General features: G+C 43.2%; 2 protein-coding genes across 2 annotated transcripts in view; one reads left to right on the top strand and one right to left on the bottom strand.

The window, feature by feature from the left end:
• Positions 1–937: 937 nt before the first annotated feature.
• On the top strand, positions 938–11,450 carry LOC117752356 (proline-rich protein 33-like). Its single transcript, XM_034569578.1, has 3 exons — positions 938–950; positions 3,584–3,586; positions 8,700–11,450. The coding sequence occupies exon 3, from the start codon at positions 9,555–9,557 to the stop codon at positions 10,404–10,406; it is 852 nt and encodes a 283-aa protein (XP_034425469.1). The 5' UTR covers positions 938–950; positions 3,584–3,586; positions 8,700–9,554; the 3' UTR covers positions 10,407–11,450.
• Positions 3,772–20,146, bottom strand: part of LOC117752696 (lymphocyte-specific protein 1-like) — a 21,174-nt gene continuing 4,799 nt past the window's right edge. Inside the window, 16 exon segments of the mRNA XM_034570264.1 lie at positions 3,772–4,059; positions 11,973–12,066; positions 12,605–12,688; positions 13,012–13,110; positions 13,217–13,354; positions 13,753–13,837; positions 14,059–14,090; positions 14,954–14,995; positions 15,171–15,194; positions 15,552–15,662; positions 16,857–16,901; positions 16,904–17,111; positions 17,243–17,379; positions 17,577–17,711; positions 17,714–17,825; positions 19,809–19,949. Coding sequence (XP_034426155.1) covers positions 4,034–4,059; positions 11,973–12,066; positions 12,605–12,688; positions 13,012–13,110; positions 13,217–13,354; positions 13,753–13,837; positions 14,059–14,090; positions 14,954–14,995; positions 15,171–15,194; positions 15,552–15,662; positions 16,857–16,901; positions 16,904–17,111; positions 17,243–17,379; positions 17,577–17,711; positions 17,714–17,825; positions 19,809–19,949 — 1,513 coding nt within the window. The 3' untranslated portion in view covers positions 3,772–4,033.

Here is a 20,146-nt window from a genome sequence, read left to right as displayed (position 1 = left end):
CTGAATTTTAGGGCCAAGAAAGTTGTGTTAAAATGTTACATACGAGGTCTTAAGTAGGTTTTACTGATGTTAATGTTCATTTAATGCTGCTTTCATCATGATTTAGATTCATTTATCTTGTCTGTGGGAAGAATATGATTCCTACTGTCTCCGTCTGTAGAGAAATATCTCCTGTGTCCAGGGTTATTCTCTACTAATCTTCAGTTATGGGCAAGTATCGCAAAATTTCTGATATTTCTTCATATCTGTGTTACAGTTCATTCATTAAGGTCTTAAAAAGTCTTGAATTGAACTTGTTGAAACCTGCAGAAACTTTCCATGCACTCAGGAATAAGTCACTGATCAAATAAAAAAACTGCAGATGATCAGATTTCATGTTATAGAGAAATATTAAAGTCAGAGATTCTTATGTTTAAATGACCATGAACAGCAAACCTTATCAGAGGAAATAACCTGTGGCCAGTTGAAGTTCTGTGGGGCCTGTGGCCACCCCCCCCCCCCCCCCCCCCCCCCCCCCCCCCCCCCCCACACACACACACACACACACACCCCCCCCTCTGAACAAGCTTTTGGGAAAAGCTGCAGAAATCCTCGAAGACTGAAGAGCTGCTGCTGCTCTGTGCTGCACAATGCTGCCACTGGTGGTCGGAGGTTGTACTGCAACAACACAGTGTTAAAGTCTCACTTGATTTGTTCAAGAGACACTGAACTGAAACTCATGTTGGTTTAACAGAACACAAACTGGATGTTTGATGAGGGACATATTTTAACCCTAACCTCAATAAAACACGTTATAAACATAATACAATTTATTTTTTATACTTAGTTTTTAATACTTTTTTGTACACAGTCATCAAGTACTCTACTGAAGTACGGTTTTGAGATACTTTACCTTGAGTATTACAATTTCTTTTATTCCACTTTTTAAAATCGCAATTATCAGGTTACAAGTTTCTTTGAAGAAAAAAATGAACATATGATTATATATCTATATGTCTATTGAACTCAATGTGAATCTGCTTTTGTAAAACAAAAACAATATTCATAATATGGACAATAAAGCAAGGTGCATTACCGAACTTCTACTGTGTGTCTCAATATCCTGCTTCCTCCCCCCCCCCCCATTCGGAGCTGTATCTCTTATTACCCTGGATATTTGCAGCTTCTCCCTCTCTTCCGAACAGTGCTACCGAGGTTGAAATGGTTACCAACAGTTTAATAACGGCTGTGCACACTTCCTGATGCCAGATAAATGTCCTCCTCACGTCCCGGTCGCCCCCTGCTGCTCTACACAGGTGACCCCCTTCCCTCAGGTGGAGGTGGCTGCGCTCGGCCTGTAGGGGCTGAACCTCAGCCATCTCAGGTGGCCTGGAAACCCCCGTCTGCCCCTGCAACACACACTGAAGGCAACAGTTTTATTTTTGGAGTGGCCACGGGCACGGTGGCTCGCTCCCTAAAGCTCTGGTTCACTTCAGGATGAGACGGCCCTGTGGCACTCTGAGCCGGGATTAACAAGCAGAGAGCATTTTGTCCCGACAGCCGCTCGCCGAAGGTAAACCAGTCAAACTCGGTGTCTGTTGATTGACAAGCTGGTGGTTCTGCAGCGTGTTGCTGAGCCGTCAGCCAGGTGCTAACCTGCAAATTATGCTTAGAATTTGGTAGTGGCACGTGCACGATCTGAAATCTCAAAAGCATGATGGATATCAGACAATCCATTAGAGGAGGGAGAGCTTGCAAAGCAGCGCTTACCATGTTGTGTGTTTCTGCACAATGTTGTGCCAAGTCAGTGAAAGCATGAGTCAGCAATGAACAGAACCTTCACACGAGCAAATTGATTTCACTTTTATTCCTTTTTTGGGCCTTTTTCTGTTGTAAATTATAAATAAATTCATTCCCTGTATTATTTCTTTCTTGCACTGAACAGTTTTCAGCCTGACCAGCTGAACACAGCCTGTCTGTGTGTTGATCCGATTTACACTGTAGCTGCACGATGACAGATAAAGAGTTCGGCCTCCTAGTTGTTTAATTGAGTTCCTTAAACGTAGCTAGATAGAGGTCATGGTACAGTTTAATCTCAAAGCTAATGTTACACTTTCCTCTTTTGAGCTCCTCCAGTGGAAACCTCCCAGAGCCTTAAAAGGGGGACGTCTCATGTGTCAGCTGGCCTTCTGCTCCCTGTGGCTGCAGGAGTCACTCTGACAAACGGGATTCATGTTAAACTCACAACCAGACAAACATCTCAGAGTTTCTACCTTTCAAAACAAACTCAATGTTCTGTACTTCTGTAACATTCAAGCCACAGATTATTGAACTTGCTAAAAACATTCAAGCACAGTTATCCTGCGTCTTCTCCCCAAAGTGGTGTAAAGGCGACGTAAATTAAAAGTCAAGATAACCCCGGCTCCGAGACACGAGGCCGGAGCTCACGGTCCTCGCGGCTCTGAGAGGATTTGGGCCTGGGATTGGTTTCCAGCAGACTGAGGCTGTGTGTGTGGCTGCAGGACGACAGGCAGCAGGTGCTCGGTGTCAGGATGTTTGCTCTTATTTCCCTCCGTCTAAAATTAGAAAGTGGCCCATAGTGTCACCCAAAGATATTCAGACAGGAAGGGAACAATTCAGCTCATGTTGCCGCAAGGAAAGGTAAAATATTATCAACGTACGACATATCACGTAGAAAATATTATAATCATTTATAATATAAAATATCATTTTAATCTTTATGTATTCTGATAAATCGTGTAGGTTTTAATACAGCAAGTGAATCAAAGTCAGCACCGGCACGTCTGCCAATTATAATTCTGGGTACAGAAATATTCAGAGAAGCTGTTTTCACACATGACACGTCCCTTAAATGAGGTCCAGACTTTGCCTTTGGAAAAGAAAGAATGCAGCAGGAAAACGTTTGTGTCGGACAACAGACATCAGGACAACAACAGGAAAATGGCCAGAATATCAGGCGAGGGGGGGGGGGGGTGCAAGGGTAGAACATGCAGGACGCAGGACGGAACCCGTCGTCTTTGTCAGCATCTTCTACGTGTGTGGCTCCTCTTTTTCCGGCCTCATTCTCACATGGGCCAACTCTAATATTTTGCAGGAAAACTTCCAGCAAATGTCCGCGGCAGCTGACACGTTCTCACGGAAAATTTCAGGAAAATATCCAAACCTCGGTGCGTGTCCGACAGAAGCTTATGTAAGATTTGCTGTCTGTGGATTCCATCTATGACCTTTGACCTCCTTTTTACTGTTTGCTTGTAACATCACTGGCGGAGGAATCTAGAATTTACTCGTGCTCTCGTTTGAAGTTGCTAAACGCTAACACCGACTTCTCGCTGCGTGACCCTCGTCACTCTCCTGCACGAGTCGTTAATCTTCCTTTGGGTTTACTTTTATTTCATCCCGAGGTCAGTTTTTAAATTTGACGTTCTCCTTGAGAGACTATTTTCATAAGTAGTTTGTCATCATTTCAAAGTAGCCTTGCCATAAGCAACGGCTTTACATGCCTTTCTATTTCCAATAGTGACGCTTCCTGTAGCCATGCACCATCTTCAGGACCCAATCAAGAGATCTGAAACCTGCTGATGAGTCCGTTGTCATGGGAGCTCATAGTTCTCTAAAGCCAGCCGCAGACGTTGTCCAGCTTAAATCAGCCCAGTCAGCAGCTGAATAAACTACAGGGGGAACACAGCAGAAGACAGAGAGCTCACATAGAGAGTAAATCACAATGGAAGCAAGAACACAAAGAGTCCGACACCAGGAAACTTTTTTAAACGATTTTATTCCATCGTATTCAAAGATAGAGTGAAAGAGAGAGATTATTCACAGGATTAAAAGAAAACATTGTCCAGTATAAACAGAGAAGAGTCTGACTTTTAGCTTCACTACCCTTGTAAAATGATAACATGAGTGTAAAGGAGGTTTGGAATCACAACAGGATTTAAGAGAATTTCCAACCTGAAGCTTGAAACACGGAGAACGTTGAAGTGAGAGTCGCTAAAGATTTGTTTTTCTTCCATGAAAAAGTCCAATATGTGTTTCACAAATCCTCATAGAACTCTCCAGCTGTAAAATAAGAAATAACTTGATGTCAGCATTTATAGTGGTTATATACACACACAATTAATGGCCTTAATATTTAATGATAAATACAAATAATCATTCATTATTTGACCAACTGCTGAGATGTGATATGTCTGGAATGAAAATGTACATTTTGGGCCAGACTGTGTTTTAGAACATTTCCAGCTGCTTCGAGATTGAAAACTTCACAAAATGAAAACAGCATCATATCGAATTCCTGCTCTGAGGTCTCAACAATTTAGTTTCTAAGCATTAGAAGCAAAAACCTCAGGTATTGTGACTCAGGTTTTCTGAGAAAAACCTTCATAATTAGAATAAACAGCAAACAAAGTTAGAGGTGGTGTCAAGGCTTTTCTTGAAAATCAGTATGATTGGGTTGTATCTGCTTTCCATGTATGCAAGTCGATTTTTGCCTTGATTTGAATAAGATAAGTGAACTGAGAAGTGTTATCCGTCTTGCAGGAGTCAGACATGCTGATGGAAGTCAGCTACAGTAACGGGCTGGAGCCTGACCTTCCCAGCAGTATCCTCCGGCCTTGCTGCCAAAACCAGCAAAGACAATGCACGGCTTCAGAAACTCAAGAAGAAGAGAACCCACGAAAAAAGGCAGCCTCTCTCAGACGCCCGTCCCCTTTCGCTCCTGTTTGTCGCCTGTAAACGAAGCGAGCACGGACCTCGAGCACAGCGACCAGGTCCAGGCCCATCGAGGACACCAGAATCAGTCTACATTGCGGACTCATCACTGTCCGGTTTCCCCTCCCTTTTTGATCACTCTGCATTTCCTCATCCTCAGAGCAGCCCCCTACGGTCAAACTGGCAGCTTCCCCCCTCAGTCTTACACGACTCAGATCAGGGCTTCTGAAGAGCTGGGGCTCCACTGTACGAGTGCTCCTCTTTATTATTCGACGGACGAAAACCCCTTTTCATGATGCCACCTTCAGCTTCACCAGCCCCATCACCACCTGAGCAGCTCCCCGCACTACCTCTTCATTCTGCTTTTTAATTTAAACATGACACCAAGTTCCCATAGGCAGTCACAACAGTCTCTTCTGCCACTGGTTGCTAATCCAGCCCTAAAATATCACTCACAGCCTGACCCTATCCCAGCTGCCCCCCAACTGTGCCAGGACCGGCACCTTTCAAGTTGCAGACCTACCTCCTGTTCCCTGTGCTGCTATCACTTTCAAACAACCAGACACCTTTGTCCCAAGGGAGACAAACGCCACTTTAAAGGACAGCCCTCAAACTCAGATGTCGTCTTGGACTGCCAGATTCCCCAGTAATGGCAACCTCGGTCCAAACCAGATGCCCTCTTGAGATAACTGCCTCAAAAATATCGCTTGTTGAAGCGGTGAAAGAGTCAAAACCTGACTCCTCACAACCAGGATTTATACCTCAAAGGCAACATTTTATGAGATCTCTAAACCCCCCTCCATGCAGGACCTCACAGTAATAAACCCCAACCTGCCATGGAGCATCATTATCTGCCACAAATAGGGTGAAAACAATATGTGCCAGTCTTGAAAAATGATCAGAAAATGTTTGTAACCAGGACTCAAAGTGGAAGACCTAAGACTCCCTCCTGCAGACCGTCTCAAGTATCCACACCCACTTTTGGAAATATCCAAACCTAACCCGCTTTTATTTGCTGCAAGTCCCAATTTACAAGCTCCTGCTATTGCTAAAGAAACTCCACAGAATACATTATTAATTCAAGCTAGTGTTAAACATAGTAAACCTGCTAGTAAACCTCTTACTTCCCACAGAAGAGCCGAAGCGAACTGATGCTAATCAAATAACTTCCATCAAGCAAGCAGCAATTACAAAGAGATAGAGAACCAGCACACCCGAAGGAGTACAATAAATGTAAATGTTGCCAATACTGAATTGTATCCCAGAGAGAATTTATCATCAAGTATCACTGCACCTGGATCTGTTGTGGCCAAACCAACATTTGATGGAACCTGTCGACCACAGCCAAAAACAGACCAAGTTGCAGGAAGTGAAGCTTCATCCTTTCCAAAGGTTCCATCATTTTTGACTGTTCCAAACACCTCCAATCTCAAACCAACACTGGTGATTTCAATGCACAGCACCAACAAGTCCAAGCCCCCTGTCCACCCCGAATCGTCCTCCTGCGTTTGAGGCACGCAAGTCCTTGACATCCTATTGGAAACTCAAATGACGTTAGTGACCTCCAAGCCCAAATCCCGATCGACTTATTATGGCCTTACTCATCTGAGTATGCTGCCTTTGGTGGAATTAGGAGGGTTAGCAGCACATCAAAGCCCTGTTACCTGCAGGGCTAATGAAACCTTGTTAAACAAATCACAGTCGGAAGTAGCTGTTGATGTATCACACATCTCTAAGTCTGATGCAACAAAACAAATCAATGGAAATCAAGATCTTCTCTCTTCAGTGGAGGTTTCTGCTGCTCACGGTTTACAGCCTCTGTCGCCTCCAACGGATTCTCAACGTCCGGAGGAACTGATGGTCACATGTAGCAAGATCTGTTTGAGGAAAGTCTCTCAGAAGCTCAAAGTTTTGGAATACAATCACTTAGAACATCTAGTGTGGACACAGTAAAACCTGAGTTTCCTCTTGGCTTGTCACAGAAAACAATGCAGCAATCACCCAAGTGACGTGTCCCACACCACAAGCCTCATACTCTGAGGCTCCAATACCTACAGCAGGTGAGGTACACGCACAAAGTGCAGCACTATTTTCTATGGCCTAAATCACTATTTACAACCCCATGCCTGACTGACAGCAGTGGAAAGTTGAGTTCTGTACTCAGCCTTAGTGGAAAGTAGATCCAAATGCAGATACACAGCTGATTGCAAAGGGAACGATACTGATCATGAAACCAGGTTGTTCAATCTCTTGCTACAGAGAAAGAGCTCAAATTCTTAGGGAGTACCATCACAAATGGTGCATCCATCTTAGGAACCCAACAAAGCACCCAACTGGTGTCAGAAACACCACTGCCCAGTAGAGTGGCTACTGAACCATCGTACCTAAAACAGAGAGAAGTAGTTAACCAGCAAATCAAAGCAAACAGGGAGGATATTGGACCCAACAAGACAAACAGGGGAAACAATTTACCTTCTAATGCTGCCAGTACAGAATGTGTACCTGACAAAACAAGCACTGAGCACCACTTCTCGAATGTATTCTCTAAAGAACCAGTTTGCTGTTAAGACAGTGCCCATGCTGCCACATGAGCCAGTTACAGCTTATATAGTTCTGCACAGTCCAATATCTGCACCGTATCTGCGGCCGAGCAAAGCACCAAATTTATACAGCAGCCTGGCGCCAAAACTCAAACTTACAGTCAAACTGTCGAAAACAAGATGAACTTACCCAGAACAGGTTCTCGTTGATACAACCTCAAGCACCAACTGTTGTAAACCCATATCCTGTAAATACTACACCACTGAGTAAACCCAACAGAGAAACCAAACAGCCAGGCCTGTCAATCACTGCAACCAAATCGCCCAGGATATCAGACACTAAATCATCTGTCAAAAGTGAGACAGAACAATCAAAAGTGCAAACAAGAGATCCCCAAAAGACAACCAAAATGAATGATAGTGTACTTGTTAACACACAGAGTAGCATGAGAACCATTGGCCAAGATAAAGTTGCTCAAGGAACAAGTTTCTACACAAACTCAAGCAAAACGACGGTAGAGATTAAACAAGCCAATGAAACAAGTCTTAGAATATCTGCTAAAGATGCAATACTCTTTAGTCAAGCTAGTATAGATGCCAAACCTCCAACTAATAGTAATATTAACACTAACAGGGTAAGAAGCTCATCACTAGACCTCCACAACTCGTTGTATCCACAACTCAACCGTGAAAAAGTCAGTTCACTGACAGCGAAAGTGGAAGTAGAGAATCTTCCCTCTAAACTTATCCCAGCAGAAGACAGTCAATTAAAACAGGCTTCAAATCTTTCAACAGGAAATGTAGCACTGACCACACTGAGCGGTGAAACTAAGTTATCAGACCAACAAGGATTAATAACAGTCAATAAGTTTTCCACAGACACAGTCTCACCTGGACAACCAGGAGGTTTAGAGCCCGTTCATCACCTCAAACCTGCTGCAGAAACTGCTCTTGGTGTTACTGAAGCCAAACTCACCAAAAAGCCCCCGACAGAAACTATTTTGCCAATCCTGACAGATCCAGCAGAGGGCAGTAAACCAACATTTAATACTGGACGGGTCAGTAAACCAGCAGTGCCGTCGAGCCCAACCATGAGGCGAGTCGCACCAAGGAGCCCTCAGCTGAGATCAGAGAGACCTGGTAGTCAGTCCGCAACCAAAGTACCCATTGATGAAAAATCTCTTTCTGGCTCTATTGCCCAAACAAGGGTCCACATTAACTCGGATGGAAAACACATTTCCAACCTTCTCGCTGAGCAAAGATCATCAGAAGCATCCGCACCTCAAGTCACTAAAACTGCTGTAAAAGAACAATCACCTTTAATCAAGCCAATTACTGAGCGTAAATATTTATCAAGTCCCACTCCAAGAACTAAGCACTCTGTGACAACCAGTGCTGTGTCAACATCTTCCATTTCCACTGGTTGTATAACAGCAGACATATCTAAAGTCAGTGTAGAACAGCAAATCATGACAGTACCAGGTCATATCATGCCGTCCCAAGAGATTGATCAAACTGTAGTGAGCTCTCAGTCTGGACACAAACAGTTCGGCAATCTGTCACTGAAACAAAGAAATCTAGCAGCCGCACTGTAAATACTCAAACCCTCTCACAAACTGCTGTAAATACCTACGCTACTACTAATATTCAGATACTCAGTGAAGCCAATAGAGATTTTAGAACCCCAGTTAGCCCTCTTACAGTAAGTAAACCTTGGACTGAAACAAGAGCTTCCCCGCGGCCCGAGCCACGAGTGAGGAGTACACCTATACGAACATATACTCCAACCATAGTTCAGGGCTCTCAAACTCCTGTGTCTTTAAACGACACAACAGAAACAATACCCTCGTCAGTCATTATGGCAGAACAGAAAACGCTCCGATTACACCTCTTCAAAATTATACATGTACAAGTGCTGTTCCGTCTTTGGCAAAGTCTTTCACAGAGCGTATCTCAAAACCAGAAATAAAACCATCCAAGGACACTTCAGTCCCTGAGGTAAAAGCACATTCCCCGACACAACAGTGAAACAAACATAGCATCAAATTCTAGTAAGCAGGGAGAACTCCTATCTACAGATCCTGTTTTAACCAGTAAACCCACTTTAAAACCAAAACGTCCCACTAAGCAGATAGAGTCAAGACCCTCCTCTGCCACTGTAGAATCAAAACCCCAGTAGTAAAACCCGATGTAAAGTCAACTTCAAAATCTCCCCTCGATCCGGTCCAGATTAGTAATGTTCAGTCTTCATCAGAGCTACCAGTGCAGAACATTTCCCCTGCAAAGCCAGCAACAGATACTGACATGAAACCGTCCATAGTTAAAGCTGCTGTGATTGACTCTGCCACTCCTGCCTCTCTGCCTCAGGCCTCAGTCTCAGTCAAAGCTCCGTCACCAAACAGAGGAACATCACCGTCATCTCAGCAAAAAGCTGGACTCAAAGACAAGGACGTTCCGAAGACCAAAAGGACTCCTGCACCGACGAACGCCCCAGCAGCCGAACCCTCCAGGAAGTCAACGACATCAACTGCATCTTCAATTGCTGATAAGAAGGTTGTGACAGCAGAGACACCCCCTCCAACGGCTCAGCCCAAAGCAGTCCAGAAGCCCAAAGGCCTTAAGGGTAGGCTCAGCGGATGGACACGGCTCAAGAAACACATGGTTGTTGAGCCAGACGAACCAGTGTTTCCAGAGATTGAGGCCAAATCTCAGGTCGTCGACAGTGGCAGCAACGAGACAACAGATGTAGGTGGTAGCGATAAACCGGTACCTGACCAGTGTGTCAGTCAGGATGTGCTCAAGAACACAGAAGCTCCCAGGGCGTTGAAGATGTGGGACGCCCTCCTCTTTCAGATGTTCTCCACAAAAGAGCGAATAATGCAACAGGTCAGCAACACCAAGAAGGATTCAGAAGAGAAAAAGGCCCCGAAAGACAATCAGGCAGAAGTCCCCTCTTTTGTCAGTCGCCTGCCAATTTTGCTCTACAGCCCCCGATTTGATGCCAGGAAGCTTAAAGAGGCAGCGGAGAAGCCGCTCACCAAAATAGCAGCTGTGTTTGAAAGGGGGCTGATAAAACGCAAGTCTCAGGAGGACGAACGCAAGGACTTCAACAGAAAAGCCAGAGGATTTGGGTCGTCGAAAAAGGTGGATATGTAAAATGAACTGAAGCTTTGAGAGTGAAGAGTGATTTCTCTGTTCGGTGATTTATCGTGAGATTGGTGCAATGATCTCAGCAAACTGAGAGATGCTCGGACGAGAAGAAACACATCGCGAGAATTTGGAAGAAAACAGACGAGAAACAATTTCTGCAATAGAGTTAATTTTATGAATCAGTTATTGATTCCTGCTTAACCAACATCTACTGTTTTCTAATTGTTGGAGCAAGAGTATTTCCATTGGTAATTTAAAAAAAATGGATTCTTGCATATTCTCCGTATGCGTTACCCGTGAAAACGTTAAGAGGTGATACACGCGTCTTTGCACTTTTAATGATGTGAAATAATGAATATGAAAAATAGACAAAGACAGCAAAGAACTCTGAAACTCTACTTGGTTGGATTTGTCTTGTATCATTGGACGATGGCGTAGGTTGGATGTAGTGTTGAATGCACGATCTGTTGATACTCTGATAGATTTAAGACCGTTTCATTTGTCACGCTCCACCTTTTTCTATTTTTTCTAAACAAAGTTGGGCTGTTAGCGTTCACTCCGCTGGTAGGCAGTTTTTTATCTCTGTAACACATAGGGCTTTTACATTCCTGGAACAACAGGGCAGATGGGTTTAGAGGACGAAGAAAGAATGAAGGTTTGAAGTCTGGTCAGAACAGATTAAGGTTCCTGAAAGTCGGGTGTGGATGGAAACGTGGTGGGACCTGTCCGAGCTTTCGGTCAGGGCAGAAAATACCGAGGCTGGTGCATTTTGGGACGAAGCAGCGTGGTTCCAAAAACCAGAAAAGGCCGTGACAGCTGCAGAAAGATCTATGTGAAAGTGACATTTCATGGCTTTTGAGGCTTAAGCAGGTATCAGCATGTTGCTATAGAAGTTGTTGTGTTGTTTTCCATGAGATGACCATCGTGATGTGGAATTTCTTTTATAAGAGGGGACTTTATAAGCTAACTATGGCCCCATTTATTACATTGACGCTTCATCCATGTTTTGTTTACTGTGTGATTTAAAAATGCATAAAGCTGAATGTGAAATTCTTGTGTTTTATTTCTCCTTTTTATTATCCCAAGGCTGCAGTGGACGAATTAACTTAATGCAACAAGGTTTAACACGAGTCACACCTGGTTTAAAGGGTGACGCAGATCTGATCTGTCTGGTGTTGTTCTACTTTTTATTGTCATCAAAAATCCATGAAAAGACCAAAATCTAAAGTGTTGAGTACACAATAAACATAACTACTATGTGCAATAAGAGTAAAACTGTTTAAGACATCTTGAAATCAGCTTGAAACAAATCAAATATTTAAAAGTCAGTGAGGCAACTTTTTTAGACTAATTTAAACTTCTCAACACATTTATAAATTCAAGGTAACTCAGTATTCATCAATCTACTTATTGATTTAATGTCAGTAAGTAATTAATTCAATAGGCTAAGTTTAACATAAATGTAATAAATACAATTAAATATGTTTATATAGCATATTAACAAAACAGTAATAACACGATAAAAATGTACCGCTGTTTTCCCACAGAATCTGGATTAAGGGCTTTTCTCACCTGACAGACAGTTCTCATCTTCGTCAACAGAAACCTTCTCGTACTTCCCGTGACTGGTCACCACAAATTTGTACTTTTTACCAGAGGAGCTCTCCTGAAATTCAGTTCAGAAAAAAAGAACGTTATCAGTAGATAGGTTGACAAACTTCACTTATTCAATCGTATTTAAAGTTTTGACTTCAGTATACAAGTTTAATAAGTGACGTTGTCCTTTGGTCGCAGTGTGAAGTTGTGAGTTTCATGTGCAATTCTCAAACAAGCACCTTAACGTAATAAATAAAATAATAGATGTATTTCTTATATACAAATATAATAACAATAATAATGATAATAATATTAATAATAACATGTATTTGTAAAGCACCTTTCATAAAAGATTTGCAGCTCAAAGTGCTTTAGATAAAATATAGTATAATATATTTTGTAAATCAAACTAGGAAGAAAACTGATTTTAAGAACATGTTAAAATTACATTAAATAGAAAATGAAATATAAAGAATTTGAAATTAATTTAAGTTTGAATAAATATTAGAGCACAGAAGTGCCGGCAAGTTAAAGATCTAAATATATTTAATAAACAAAAGTAATAAAGTGTGATTCATCAGTCGACAGCTTTGGATGTGAGTTCGTACCTTCCCGTCCCGTCCTGGAGAGAAAGTGTCACCAAAGCTCTCCCACAGATTCTTCTTGTTTAAAACTCCTCCAGGTTTTATTTCCTGCAAAAAAAACAACAACGTGCAAAACCGTCACCTCTGCTCAATGAGCTGTAAGATGCTGCTGCTGCCACACGGGGGCGACGTGCGGCGACTGATTCACAGAACATGAGAAGAAGCTGGGGGGTGGGTGCGTGAAGGAACAGAGAATAATGACCTGTTGGCGTAGAAAGAAAAACTGAGAGAGACTAAAGAGACAAGAGAACAAAGATTGATCCGGAGGTGAAGTGTTCTGTGCATCCTGTCGAACCTGCGGCAGCAAATCAACACATCTCAAACAATCAGAGTATTCAAGTACTGTAAGAGTATTTCATGGAGGTACTTACTGCAGGTTTGGAGGGCGAGCTGCACCTGCTGCCATCTTCACCTCCTCTCACCCACTGGTTGATGAGATCAGCCACGCCCACTTTTAAACCATCCGCGTCCTGCTGAGGAAAACAAACTTTTTAACTATTTTCTCAATTACTGAGAGTGAAAGGTGTTGTATAAATAAAGCTTATCACACATTGTATTTGTTAATCGTCTCTTGACCTTGGAGGCTGGGACTGAGGTGTTCTGGTTCCAGGCGTCTCCGGCTTCAAACAGGTTCTTCTTGGCAGCGACGGGTTCGGTCGGACTCGTCAGGTCGGTGAGAAGCTGAGCTCCTGATCGTCCTTCCTTTGAGGAGAGCTGTGGAAACACCGTGAGGTTTAATCCAAATGATACCAACAGTCAATGTCTTAAAACTGACGACTCAGCCTGAATCTAGACACAGCTCAGATTGTTCTGTGTCTGAAATCACAGGAACAACAGAAAAACACAAATGACTCTGCAGGAGAAACTCGGGCTCGGATCAGAAGTGACGGATTCACCACATGCGGGTGAAAGTATTAATTTCCTCTTCTTTAGTTTGGCTAGATTTTTGTCGAGATGCTGACACTGCACTTTTTCAGCTTGGCGTTGAACTTCTGGACGTTGGTGTTTGAACAGACATGAATTTAAATCTCTCTACTAACTAGAAAAGATGTGTAAAAGAAACCCTGGAGAACAAACTAGCAAAAAAAAAAAAAAAAAAACTTGTGTTTTACCTCCAGAGCTTGTGTGTACAGCTCCCGTTTCTTGTCAATCTTGGAAACAGCCACAGGGGGCGACGTCTTCTTTATGCTGCCGGTGCTTTAGAAGAAACATAGACGATCGGAAACATTAAAGAGTTTTCACCATGTTTTATATCTGCACATGAGCTTAAATGCAACAGAGGGAAAGTTTGAAAATGACTGAGCACGACAAGCAACTTTCTAAACAACACTTTTGTTGTGTATAAAGACTGATTGTTTTTTATCTAGTTCTGTTTTGTCAGACTGCCGAGCTGTTGAATCTCACAAACACACACTCACCTCCTCCTCAGAGACTCAGTTCTCTCGATGATCTAGAAAAGACACAAAGTTTTTATTGGAGCCAAATAAAAACCTGATGTGTATTTATTTGATCTGTTTTTGAGGGAAGAGTTTGAAAGAAATCTGCAACATGGGCTGAATCAGAATGAGCTGTTTTTATTTGAATGTGTTTTTGGTGACGTAAGCAAAGAAAAATGACCGGAACAGAAGCAGAGCGGGATAAGATGAGGACCAGGAACACAACCACAGACATATGAAAAACCTCTGAACAGACAAACTGCCACTTGATTGTCCTTTGGCTTTTCTCTTTGTAGTTGTTTACATATTTGTGTAGTTATTCTGTTTCTTTTCGTAGTATTTGAGTCTCTTTGTAGTTCTTTTGAGCGTCAGTGGGATTATTTTTAGGTTTTCTCTACCCCTTTGTATCTCTGAGGTTGTTTTGGGAGACAGGGGTAGAGTCTCTTCGTCATTGTTTTAAATCACTTGAGTCTTTTTCCTCCTCTTGATGGTTGTTGGTGTCTCTTTCTAATTGTTTTGAGGCACTCTGTAGTAGTTTTGTAGTTTTAATTAGTTTCTAATCTTATCGATCACTATGTGTTTGTTGTGAGTCCTTCTGGAGTCTTTTCGAGTCCCGGTGGTTGATCTGCGTCTCTTTTCAGTTGATTTGAATCTATGTGTTGTTTTTTGTCTCTTTGTAGTCCATGGGTGCATCTGAAATAGTTTTTGTCTTTCTTCAGGAGGTTTTTGCGTCTCTTAAAGTCTTTTTGTGTCTTTTAACTTTGACTTTCAAACCCAGGCCCAGTGTTCAGGATTAATCGATCCATGCCTGAAACCTCGGTAGTCTTTAAGCAGCTGCTGACCTTTGACCCTGACCATCGTCTGTAGTCGTACTCACTGTGCATTTCCCGTCAGTCGAGACTCTGCTGTTGATTTCATCCTGTAAAGACACAACGTGCTGAGTGACCTGCAGCTCTGACATCTCACAAATAAACAGTCGGTCAAACAGCTTGTGTGTGTGTGTGTGTGTGTGTGTGTGTGGTTGTGTGTGTGTGTGTGTGTGTGTGTGTGTGTGTGTGTGTGTGTGTGTGTGTGTGTGTTTGTGTTGTACTCACTGGGTAAAACTGTATGAGGAGTTTCTGGTGCCACCACAGAAAGAATGAAAAAGACAACATGTATAATGAGTGCGTCACCACAGGCTCATGGGAAACGTAGTTTTACTCCTTCAGATTCTTAAATTTAAACTGTGCACTGTGCTGGTTTGTTATGAAGAAGATACAAATATCAGATGATATCTGCATTATCTTTGACAATATTACATATTTCATTACTTCACTATTTACCTAACAGCCAAAGGTAATAAGTTACATTACTTGTTTCATTGCCTTTAAGCAAAGACACCAAATCCCTTCACCTGCTGCTGCATATTTTATATCTAACGTGTAGAAATTGAATCAGAAATCATTTATTGTATGGACCTTGTTTGGCTTTAATACCTTGAAAGTCGGGCTCATGGGGCCGTAGTTTAACGGCTCCTCGCCTTCGCTGCAGAGAGAACTGGCAGATCTTCTGTTCACCTCCACTCTCCTCGTGGTTTCCACTGAACCCTATGACAACAACAATGTCAGATAAGATAAGATACGATAAGATAAGATGAAATAAGCCTTTATTAATCCCAAGAGTATAAAGTCTAAAATATTTTTCACATGTGACACTCGGAGAACACGTGTGTCCGCACCACTGCTGTGAGGTTGTGTGTGAATAGAAATCATGAACATCCCACTGAGTGAAAGTGTTGAACACAACTGACAACAATGTGTTTTAAGGCTCCAGTCGTGGGGGTAAAAACTTGGTGAAGCCCCCTGACGTTTAATTTGCCCTGAGGAGTCTTTTGACTGTGGCACCATGAGTGTGTTCCTGTTGTGTTTCTTTTCGCTCACACACACAACGGCCTCGTTCAGACCTGCTGTTAACGTCCGTCCTCCGAGATCCGATCACACTGGTTAGCTCGAAATTCCCACCGGGTATTAAATGTGTCCCGGATGCGTCTCCTGTGATCGGATCTCACTTCACCGCTCTATATGCAAATAAACATGTTCGTCATTTGTGTTCACGAGGACCAAATGATGTTTTTACCCAGTGTGATCGTACAGATGTGTCTGCAACGCACTTGTTGAGGTTATGTGTGTTTTCCTCGGTGAAACTGAGCGTAAACTTTAGTTCCTCGGGTCACATGTAATATGTCAAGTGTTCATCTGCTTATGACATTTTGCTCGATAGATCATGAGAAATCCTCTGAGCAGAATCCACAGTTTGGCCTGAAAACACGAAACAGATTTATTTTTACGTCTGGTGCATAAATAAATCTGTTGTGATTGTGGTGCTGCAGGAAAGGAAAGAGTGATATGGTAAATGGATTTATATATTTTATAAGTTTATGTGTTTGCATTGAGGTTTTCCAGTCTTACAAATGTCAGAGGAAACTTTGGGGTTAGGTATGTTGCCAAAGGGCACTTAGGAATGCAGACTGATGGGTGTTGGGGATCGAACCACCAACCCTCTGTTAAGCGGATGACCCTCTTTTACTTCCTGAGCCACAGCGGCTGTATTATGAATAAAATGACCAATCAAAGCTCTTTTCACAACTACTCACTTCCACCCACTGACTGAGCAGCTGTCAGGAGCAACTTGGGGTTTCACAGGAGGAGGTGGGATTTGAACCAGCAACCCTCTGAGCCACCGCTGCCCCCTACATGCTCTACTGAGTGCCATAGTTGTAACAGCTGCATTAGAAAGCCAACCTTGTTTGGCGTCTTGTGCCCTTCCACCTCCTCCTCTTCCTCTCTGTTTCTCTGCTCCCTCCTGAGGTGAGGTCGTCCCTCTCTTCACGTGTGAAGCTCAGCTCTTCTTCCTCCTGATCTTCTTCATCTCCGCAGCTCTGTCTGGTGTCTGCCGACCTCCGCTCCTTCTGCAGAGCGGGCTGCACAGCTTCCTCCTCCTCTTCCTCCCTAAGCTCCTCCTGCTCCACCTCCCCGTCCACCCTGCAGGCCGCTCCGCTGTGGAGGAGAAGTGGTGAACAAAGTCCAGGCATGGTCAGATCCGAGGATGCAAACACACAGCAGACACTGGACAGAGGAATCGAGTTGGGATTAGAAAAAACATGTCAGACAGTGAGTGGAGAACCCACCGGGGCCTCATGGTCCCTGCAGCCAGGTAGGAGGCCCTGTCAGCCGGATGTCCGGTGGCGTGCTGCAGTCTGGCGTCCTGCGGCAGAAACACTGACGAGCTGTACGAAGTCCTGACTTCCTTTTTGCTGCATGGAATCTAAAATAAAATAAAAGCATCGCAGGTTAACGCGCTTGATGATGATCTGCAGAATCGTGATCTGCACGACAATCTGCAGAATATTCAGATACAGGTTGATTTTAAAAGACTGTTTTCAGATGCTCTGCTTCGTCTTCTGGAGACTTTTACTGCACAGTTTGGAGCTTGTTTTGGCTCCAGCTCAAAGCCTCTCGCACCTTCTCTGCAGGTCTTGTTAAAGTTTCCTGGGGCCGACTGCTTCCTTCCAGCTCTCGTCTCTCCTCTTCATCCTGTTTCTCCTCTTCAGGTCCTGGTTTCCAACGTGGCGCGGTGCTGGGTGTCCGCTCCCTCACTCGACAGACGTGCTGCACCTCCTGCTCGTTACGATTCTCCAACCTGTGACTCCAGCTGAAGCCCTCGTCCTCCTCCAGAACCAAGCAGCACCGGGCTTCAGCTCCCCGTCCAGCCTGAGGAGCATGTGGAGAACAGAGGAGAACGTAAAGGACTGATGAGATGATCCAGGATGAACTGAATCCCAGTAGACACATAAAACACACAACGTGCAGCGTTGTGTGAGGATACGAAACTCACACTTACTTTACTTTACAACTAGAGCAAAGATGGTATAATAATACTGTTTGGCATAACAATAAATTCAGAATGAGGGCCGTTCATAAAGTATTTATTGGTGTCGGACTAAAGGGAAGTGGGGGAAAAAGTAAAACTGCTGTATGTCTGAACAATCCTGTGTCACAGGTTCGTCTCCCACTTTGAAAACCTCAGATTAACATGTCATCACCTGGAGCTGTTAACAAGTGAACAAGGTAATCATCAAATAAAATTCTGTACTTTTATTTGATATTTTACTACTATGTCCTTATTTCCAGGTACTGGTTTGTTATTCTAAGTTTGTAATAATGCTGTTGCATTTACAAGAGGTTCTATTACGACCTCTGAGCAGCGCTGGAGGTTTTCAAAGTGGGAGACGAACCTGTGATACGTAGTTCAGAGGTAGTTTTGTGCAGAAACTAATAAATACTTTATGAAAGGCCCTCGTTATGTATTTGTTGTTGTCTGATGTCAAACAGTATAATTATACTGATCTTTGCTCCGTTTGTGAAGTAAAAGAATCGGTGAGTCTTTGTATCCATCTTTAATGCGATCCACAGGTCTGGAACAGGGGCGGAGCTGAGAGAGGCGACAGGTGGCAGACAGGGGAGCGTCAGTCTCCATGGCAACAGAGACGGTCACCATGGAAACATCAAACAGAGCAGCACAGTGATGAACACCTCCTGTTTGAGGTCGACTCAGAGCAACACTAACAACACAGATAAATGCTGATGATATATTATCTTGTTTCTATATTTTCTTATCTTATCTTTTTTGCAAACAACTTTTGAAATTTTAAAACACAAAAGACGATGATGCAAACTCTGGATTTCTTGGATAAATCTTCTTGCAAATAAAACACCTTGAAGTGTTAAGTTATTTTTTTATATGCCGCTTATAGGCTGAAGATAGAATAAACGCATGTTCTGAAGTTTTACGACTGTTTTTAAGGAACCAAACTTAACTTGTTGCCGAACCAGTGGTCAGATTAATAATCATATTCAGGCGGAACAATGAAGCTGATGACTGAGGCAGAGTTGGATGAGTGAAGCACATTTTAACACATTCAGCCGTTTTCAGTCTCAGGTGACGAGGATATTTCCCTCGAGACTTCCTCCTCCGACGTCGGGACGAACAACAAACTACAGAAAGTGATTTTCTCAGCTCGTTCACCTGCAGCTTCACTAGACGCAACGTTTCCCCTGAACTCAGCAGCTGAGGGTGAATAAACTTTAACAAGCAGGACGGTTACATCCGATCTGATCCAACACAAACAAATGCATCGTGTCAGCAACAGAAATCTGCAGAAATCCATCCGTGCAGGAGGACGAGCACCAACCAGGGAACTTTTATTTTACATCCTAAATGATTTATTGATCTTTTCTAACTTATTAGTGACAACTCATGAAAAGACTCACGAACAGCAACTTGTGCAGACGTCTTTGTTTTGAACTCCTCCCTCCGCCGCGGTCCAACAGTCCCTTTGAATTCTGTCAAGATCATTTGTTCTACAGTTCATTAATATTGAAGATACTTCAAACTGTTGATTCTCCACTAAATCCATATCAACTCAGCTACACTTTGGTGACACTCACAGGTTTGTATTTGTTAACGTGCGGGCGGCGCCAATGAAACCACATTCGAATCAGCGAGATGCAGATTTTTATTTGAAGTTGCACCAAACTCATAAACATCAGTCAGATTTATTCCATTCAACCACAAACATGAATTTTTCCCTGAGAAAAAGATTAAAATAAAAACACAATGTTAAAGGAAGTGAGTATATATGTTTATATGTAAAGTTTTCTGTTCAGTATTAAAAACATCAGCATCGCACTCACTCCGTCCTGTGTGTGTCGTCATGGTGATGGGTGGGCTCGGGACAGGCCGGGCCGCCCTCTCCTCTCTGAAACTCCCTGGCTCTCCTCCTCTGCTCCCGCTCCACCTCCTCAGCATCCTCCTGGCTCCGCTGGGCCGTCACCCTGAAGGCAGCGTGGACACCAACACACACTCGTAAACATCGGCCTGTAAGGAGTCGGTAAACATCTCAAAGAGCAGAACCCGTTCTCCCTCTCCTGTGAGAGTGAAGAGGGAGGAGGCTGCTGTTTCTTCCCTTTTAATCTCTTAAAGAAATTAAAATTCAAACCCAATCAATGTTTGTAATTTGTCTGATTCAAAC

Source organism: Hippoglossus hippoglossus, chromosome 3, assembly GCF_009819705.1.
Source record: "Hippoglossus hippoglossus isolate fHipHip1 chromosome 3, fHipHip1.pri, whole genome shotgun sequence".
Taxonomy (NCBI): domain Eukaryota; kingdom Metazoa; phylum Chordata; class Actinopteri; order Pleuronectiformes; family Pleuronectidae; genus Hippoglossus; species Hippoglossus hippoglossus.
This window is presented reverse-complemented; position numbering and strand designations above follow the sequence as displayed.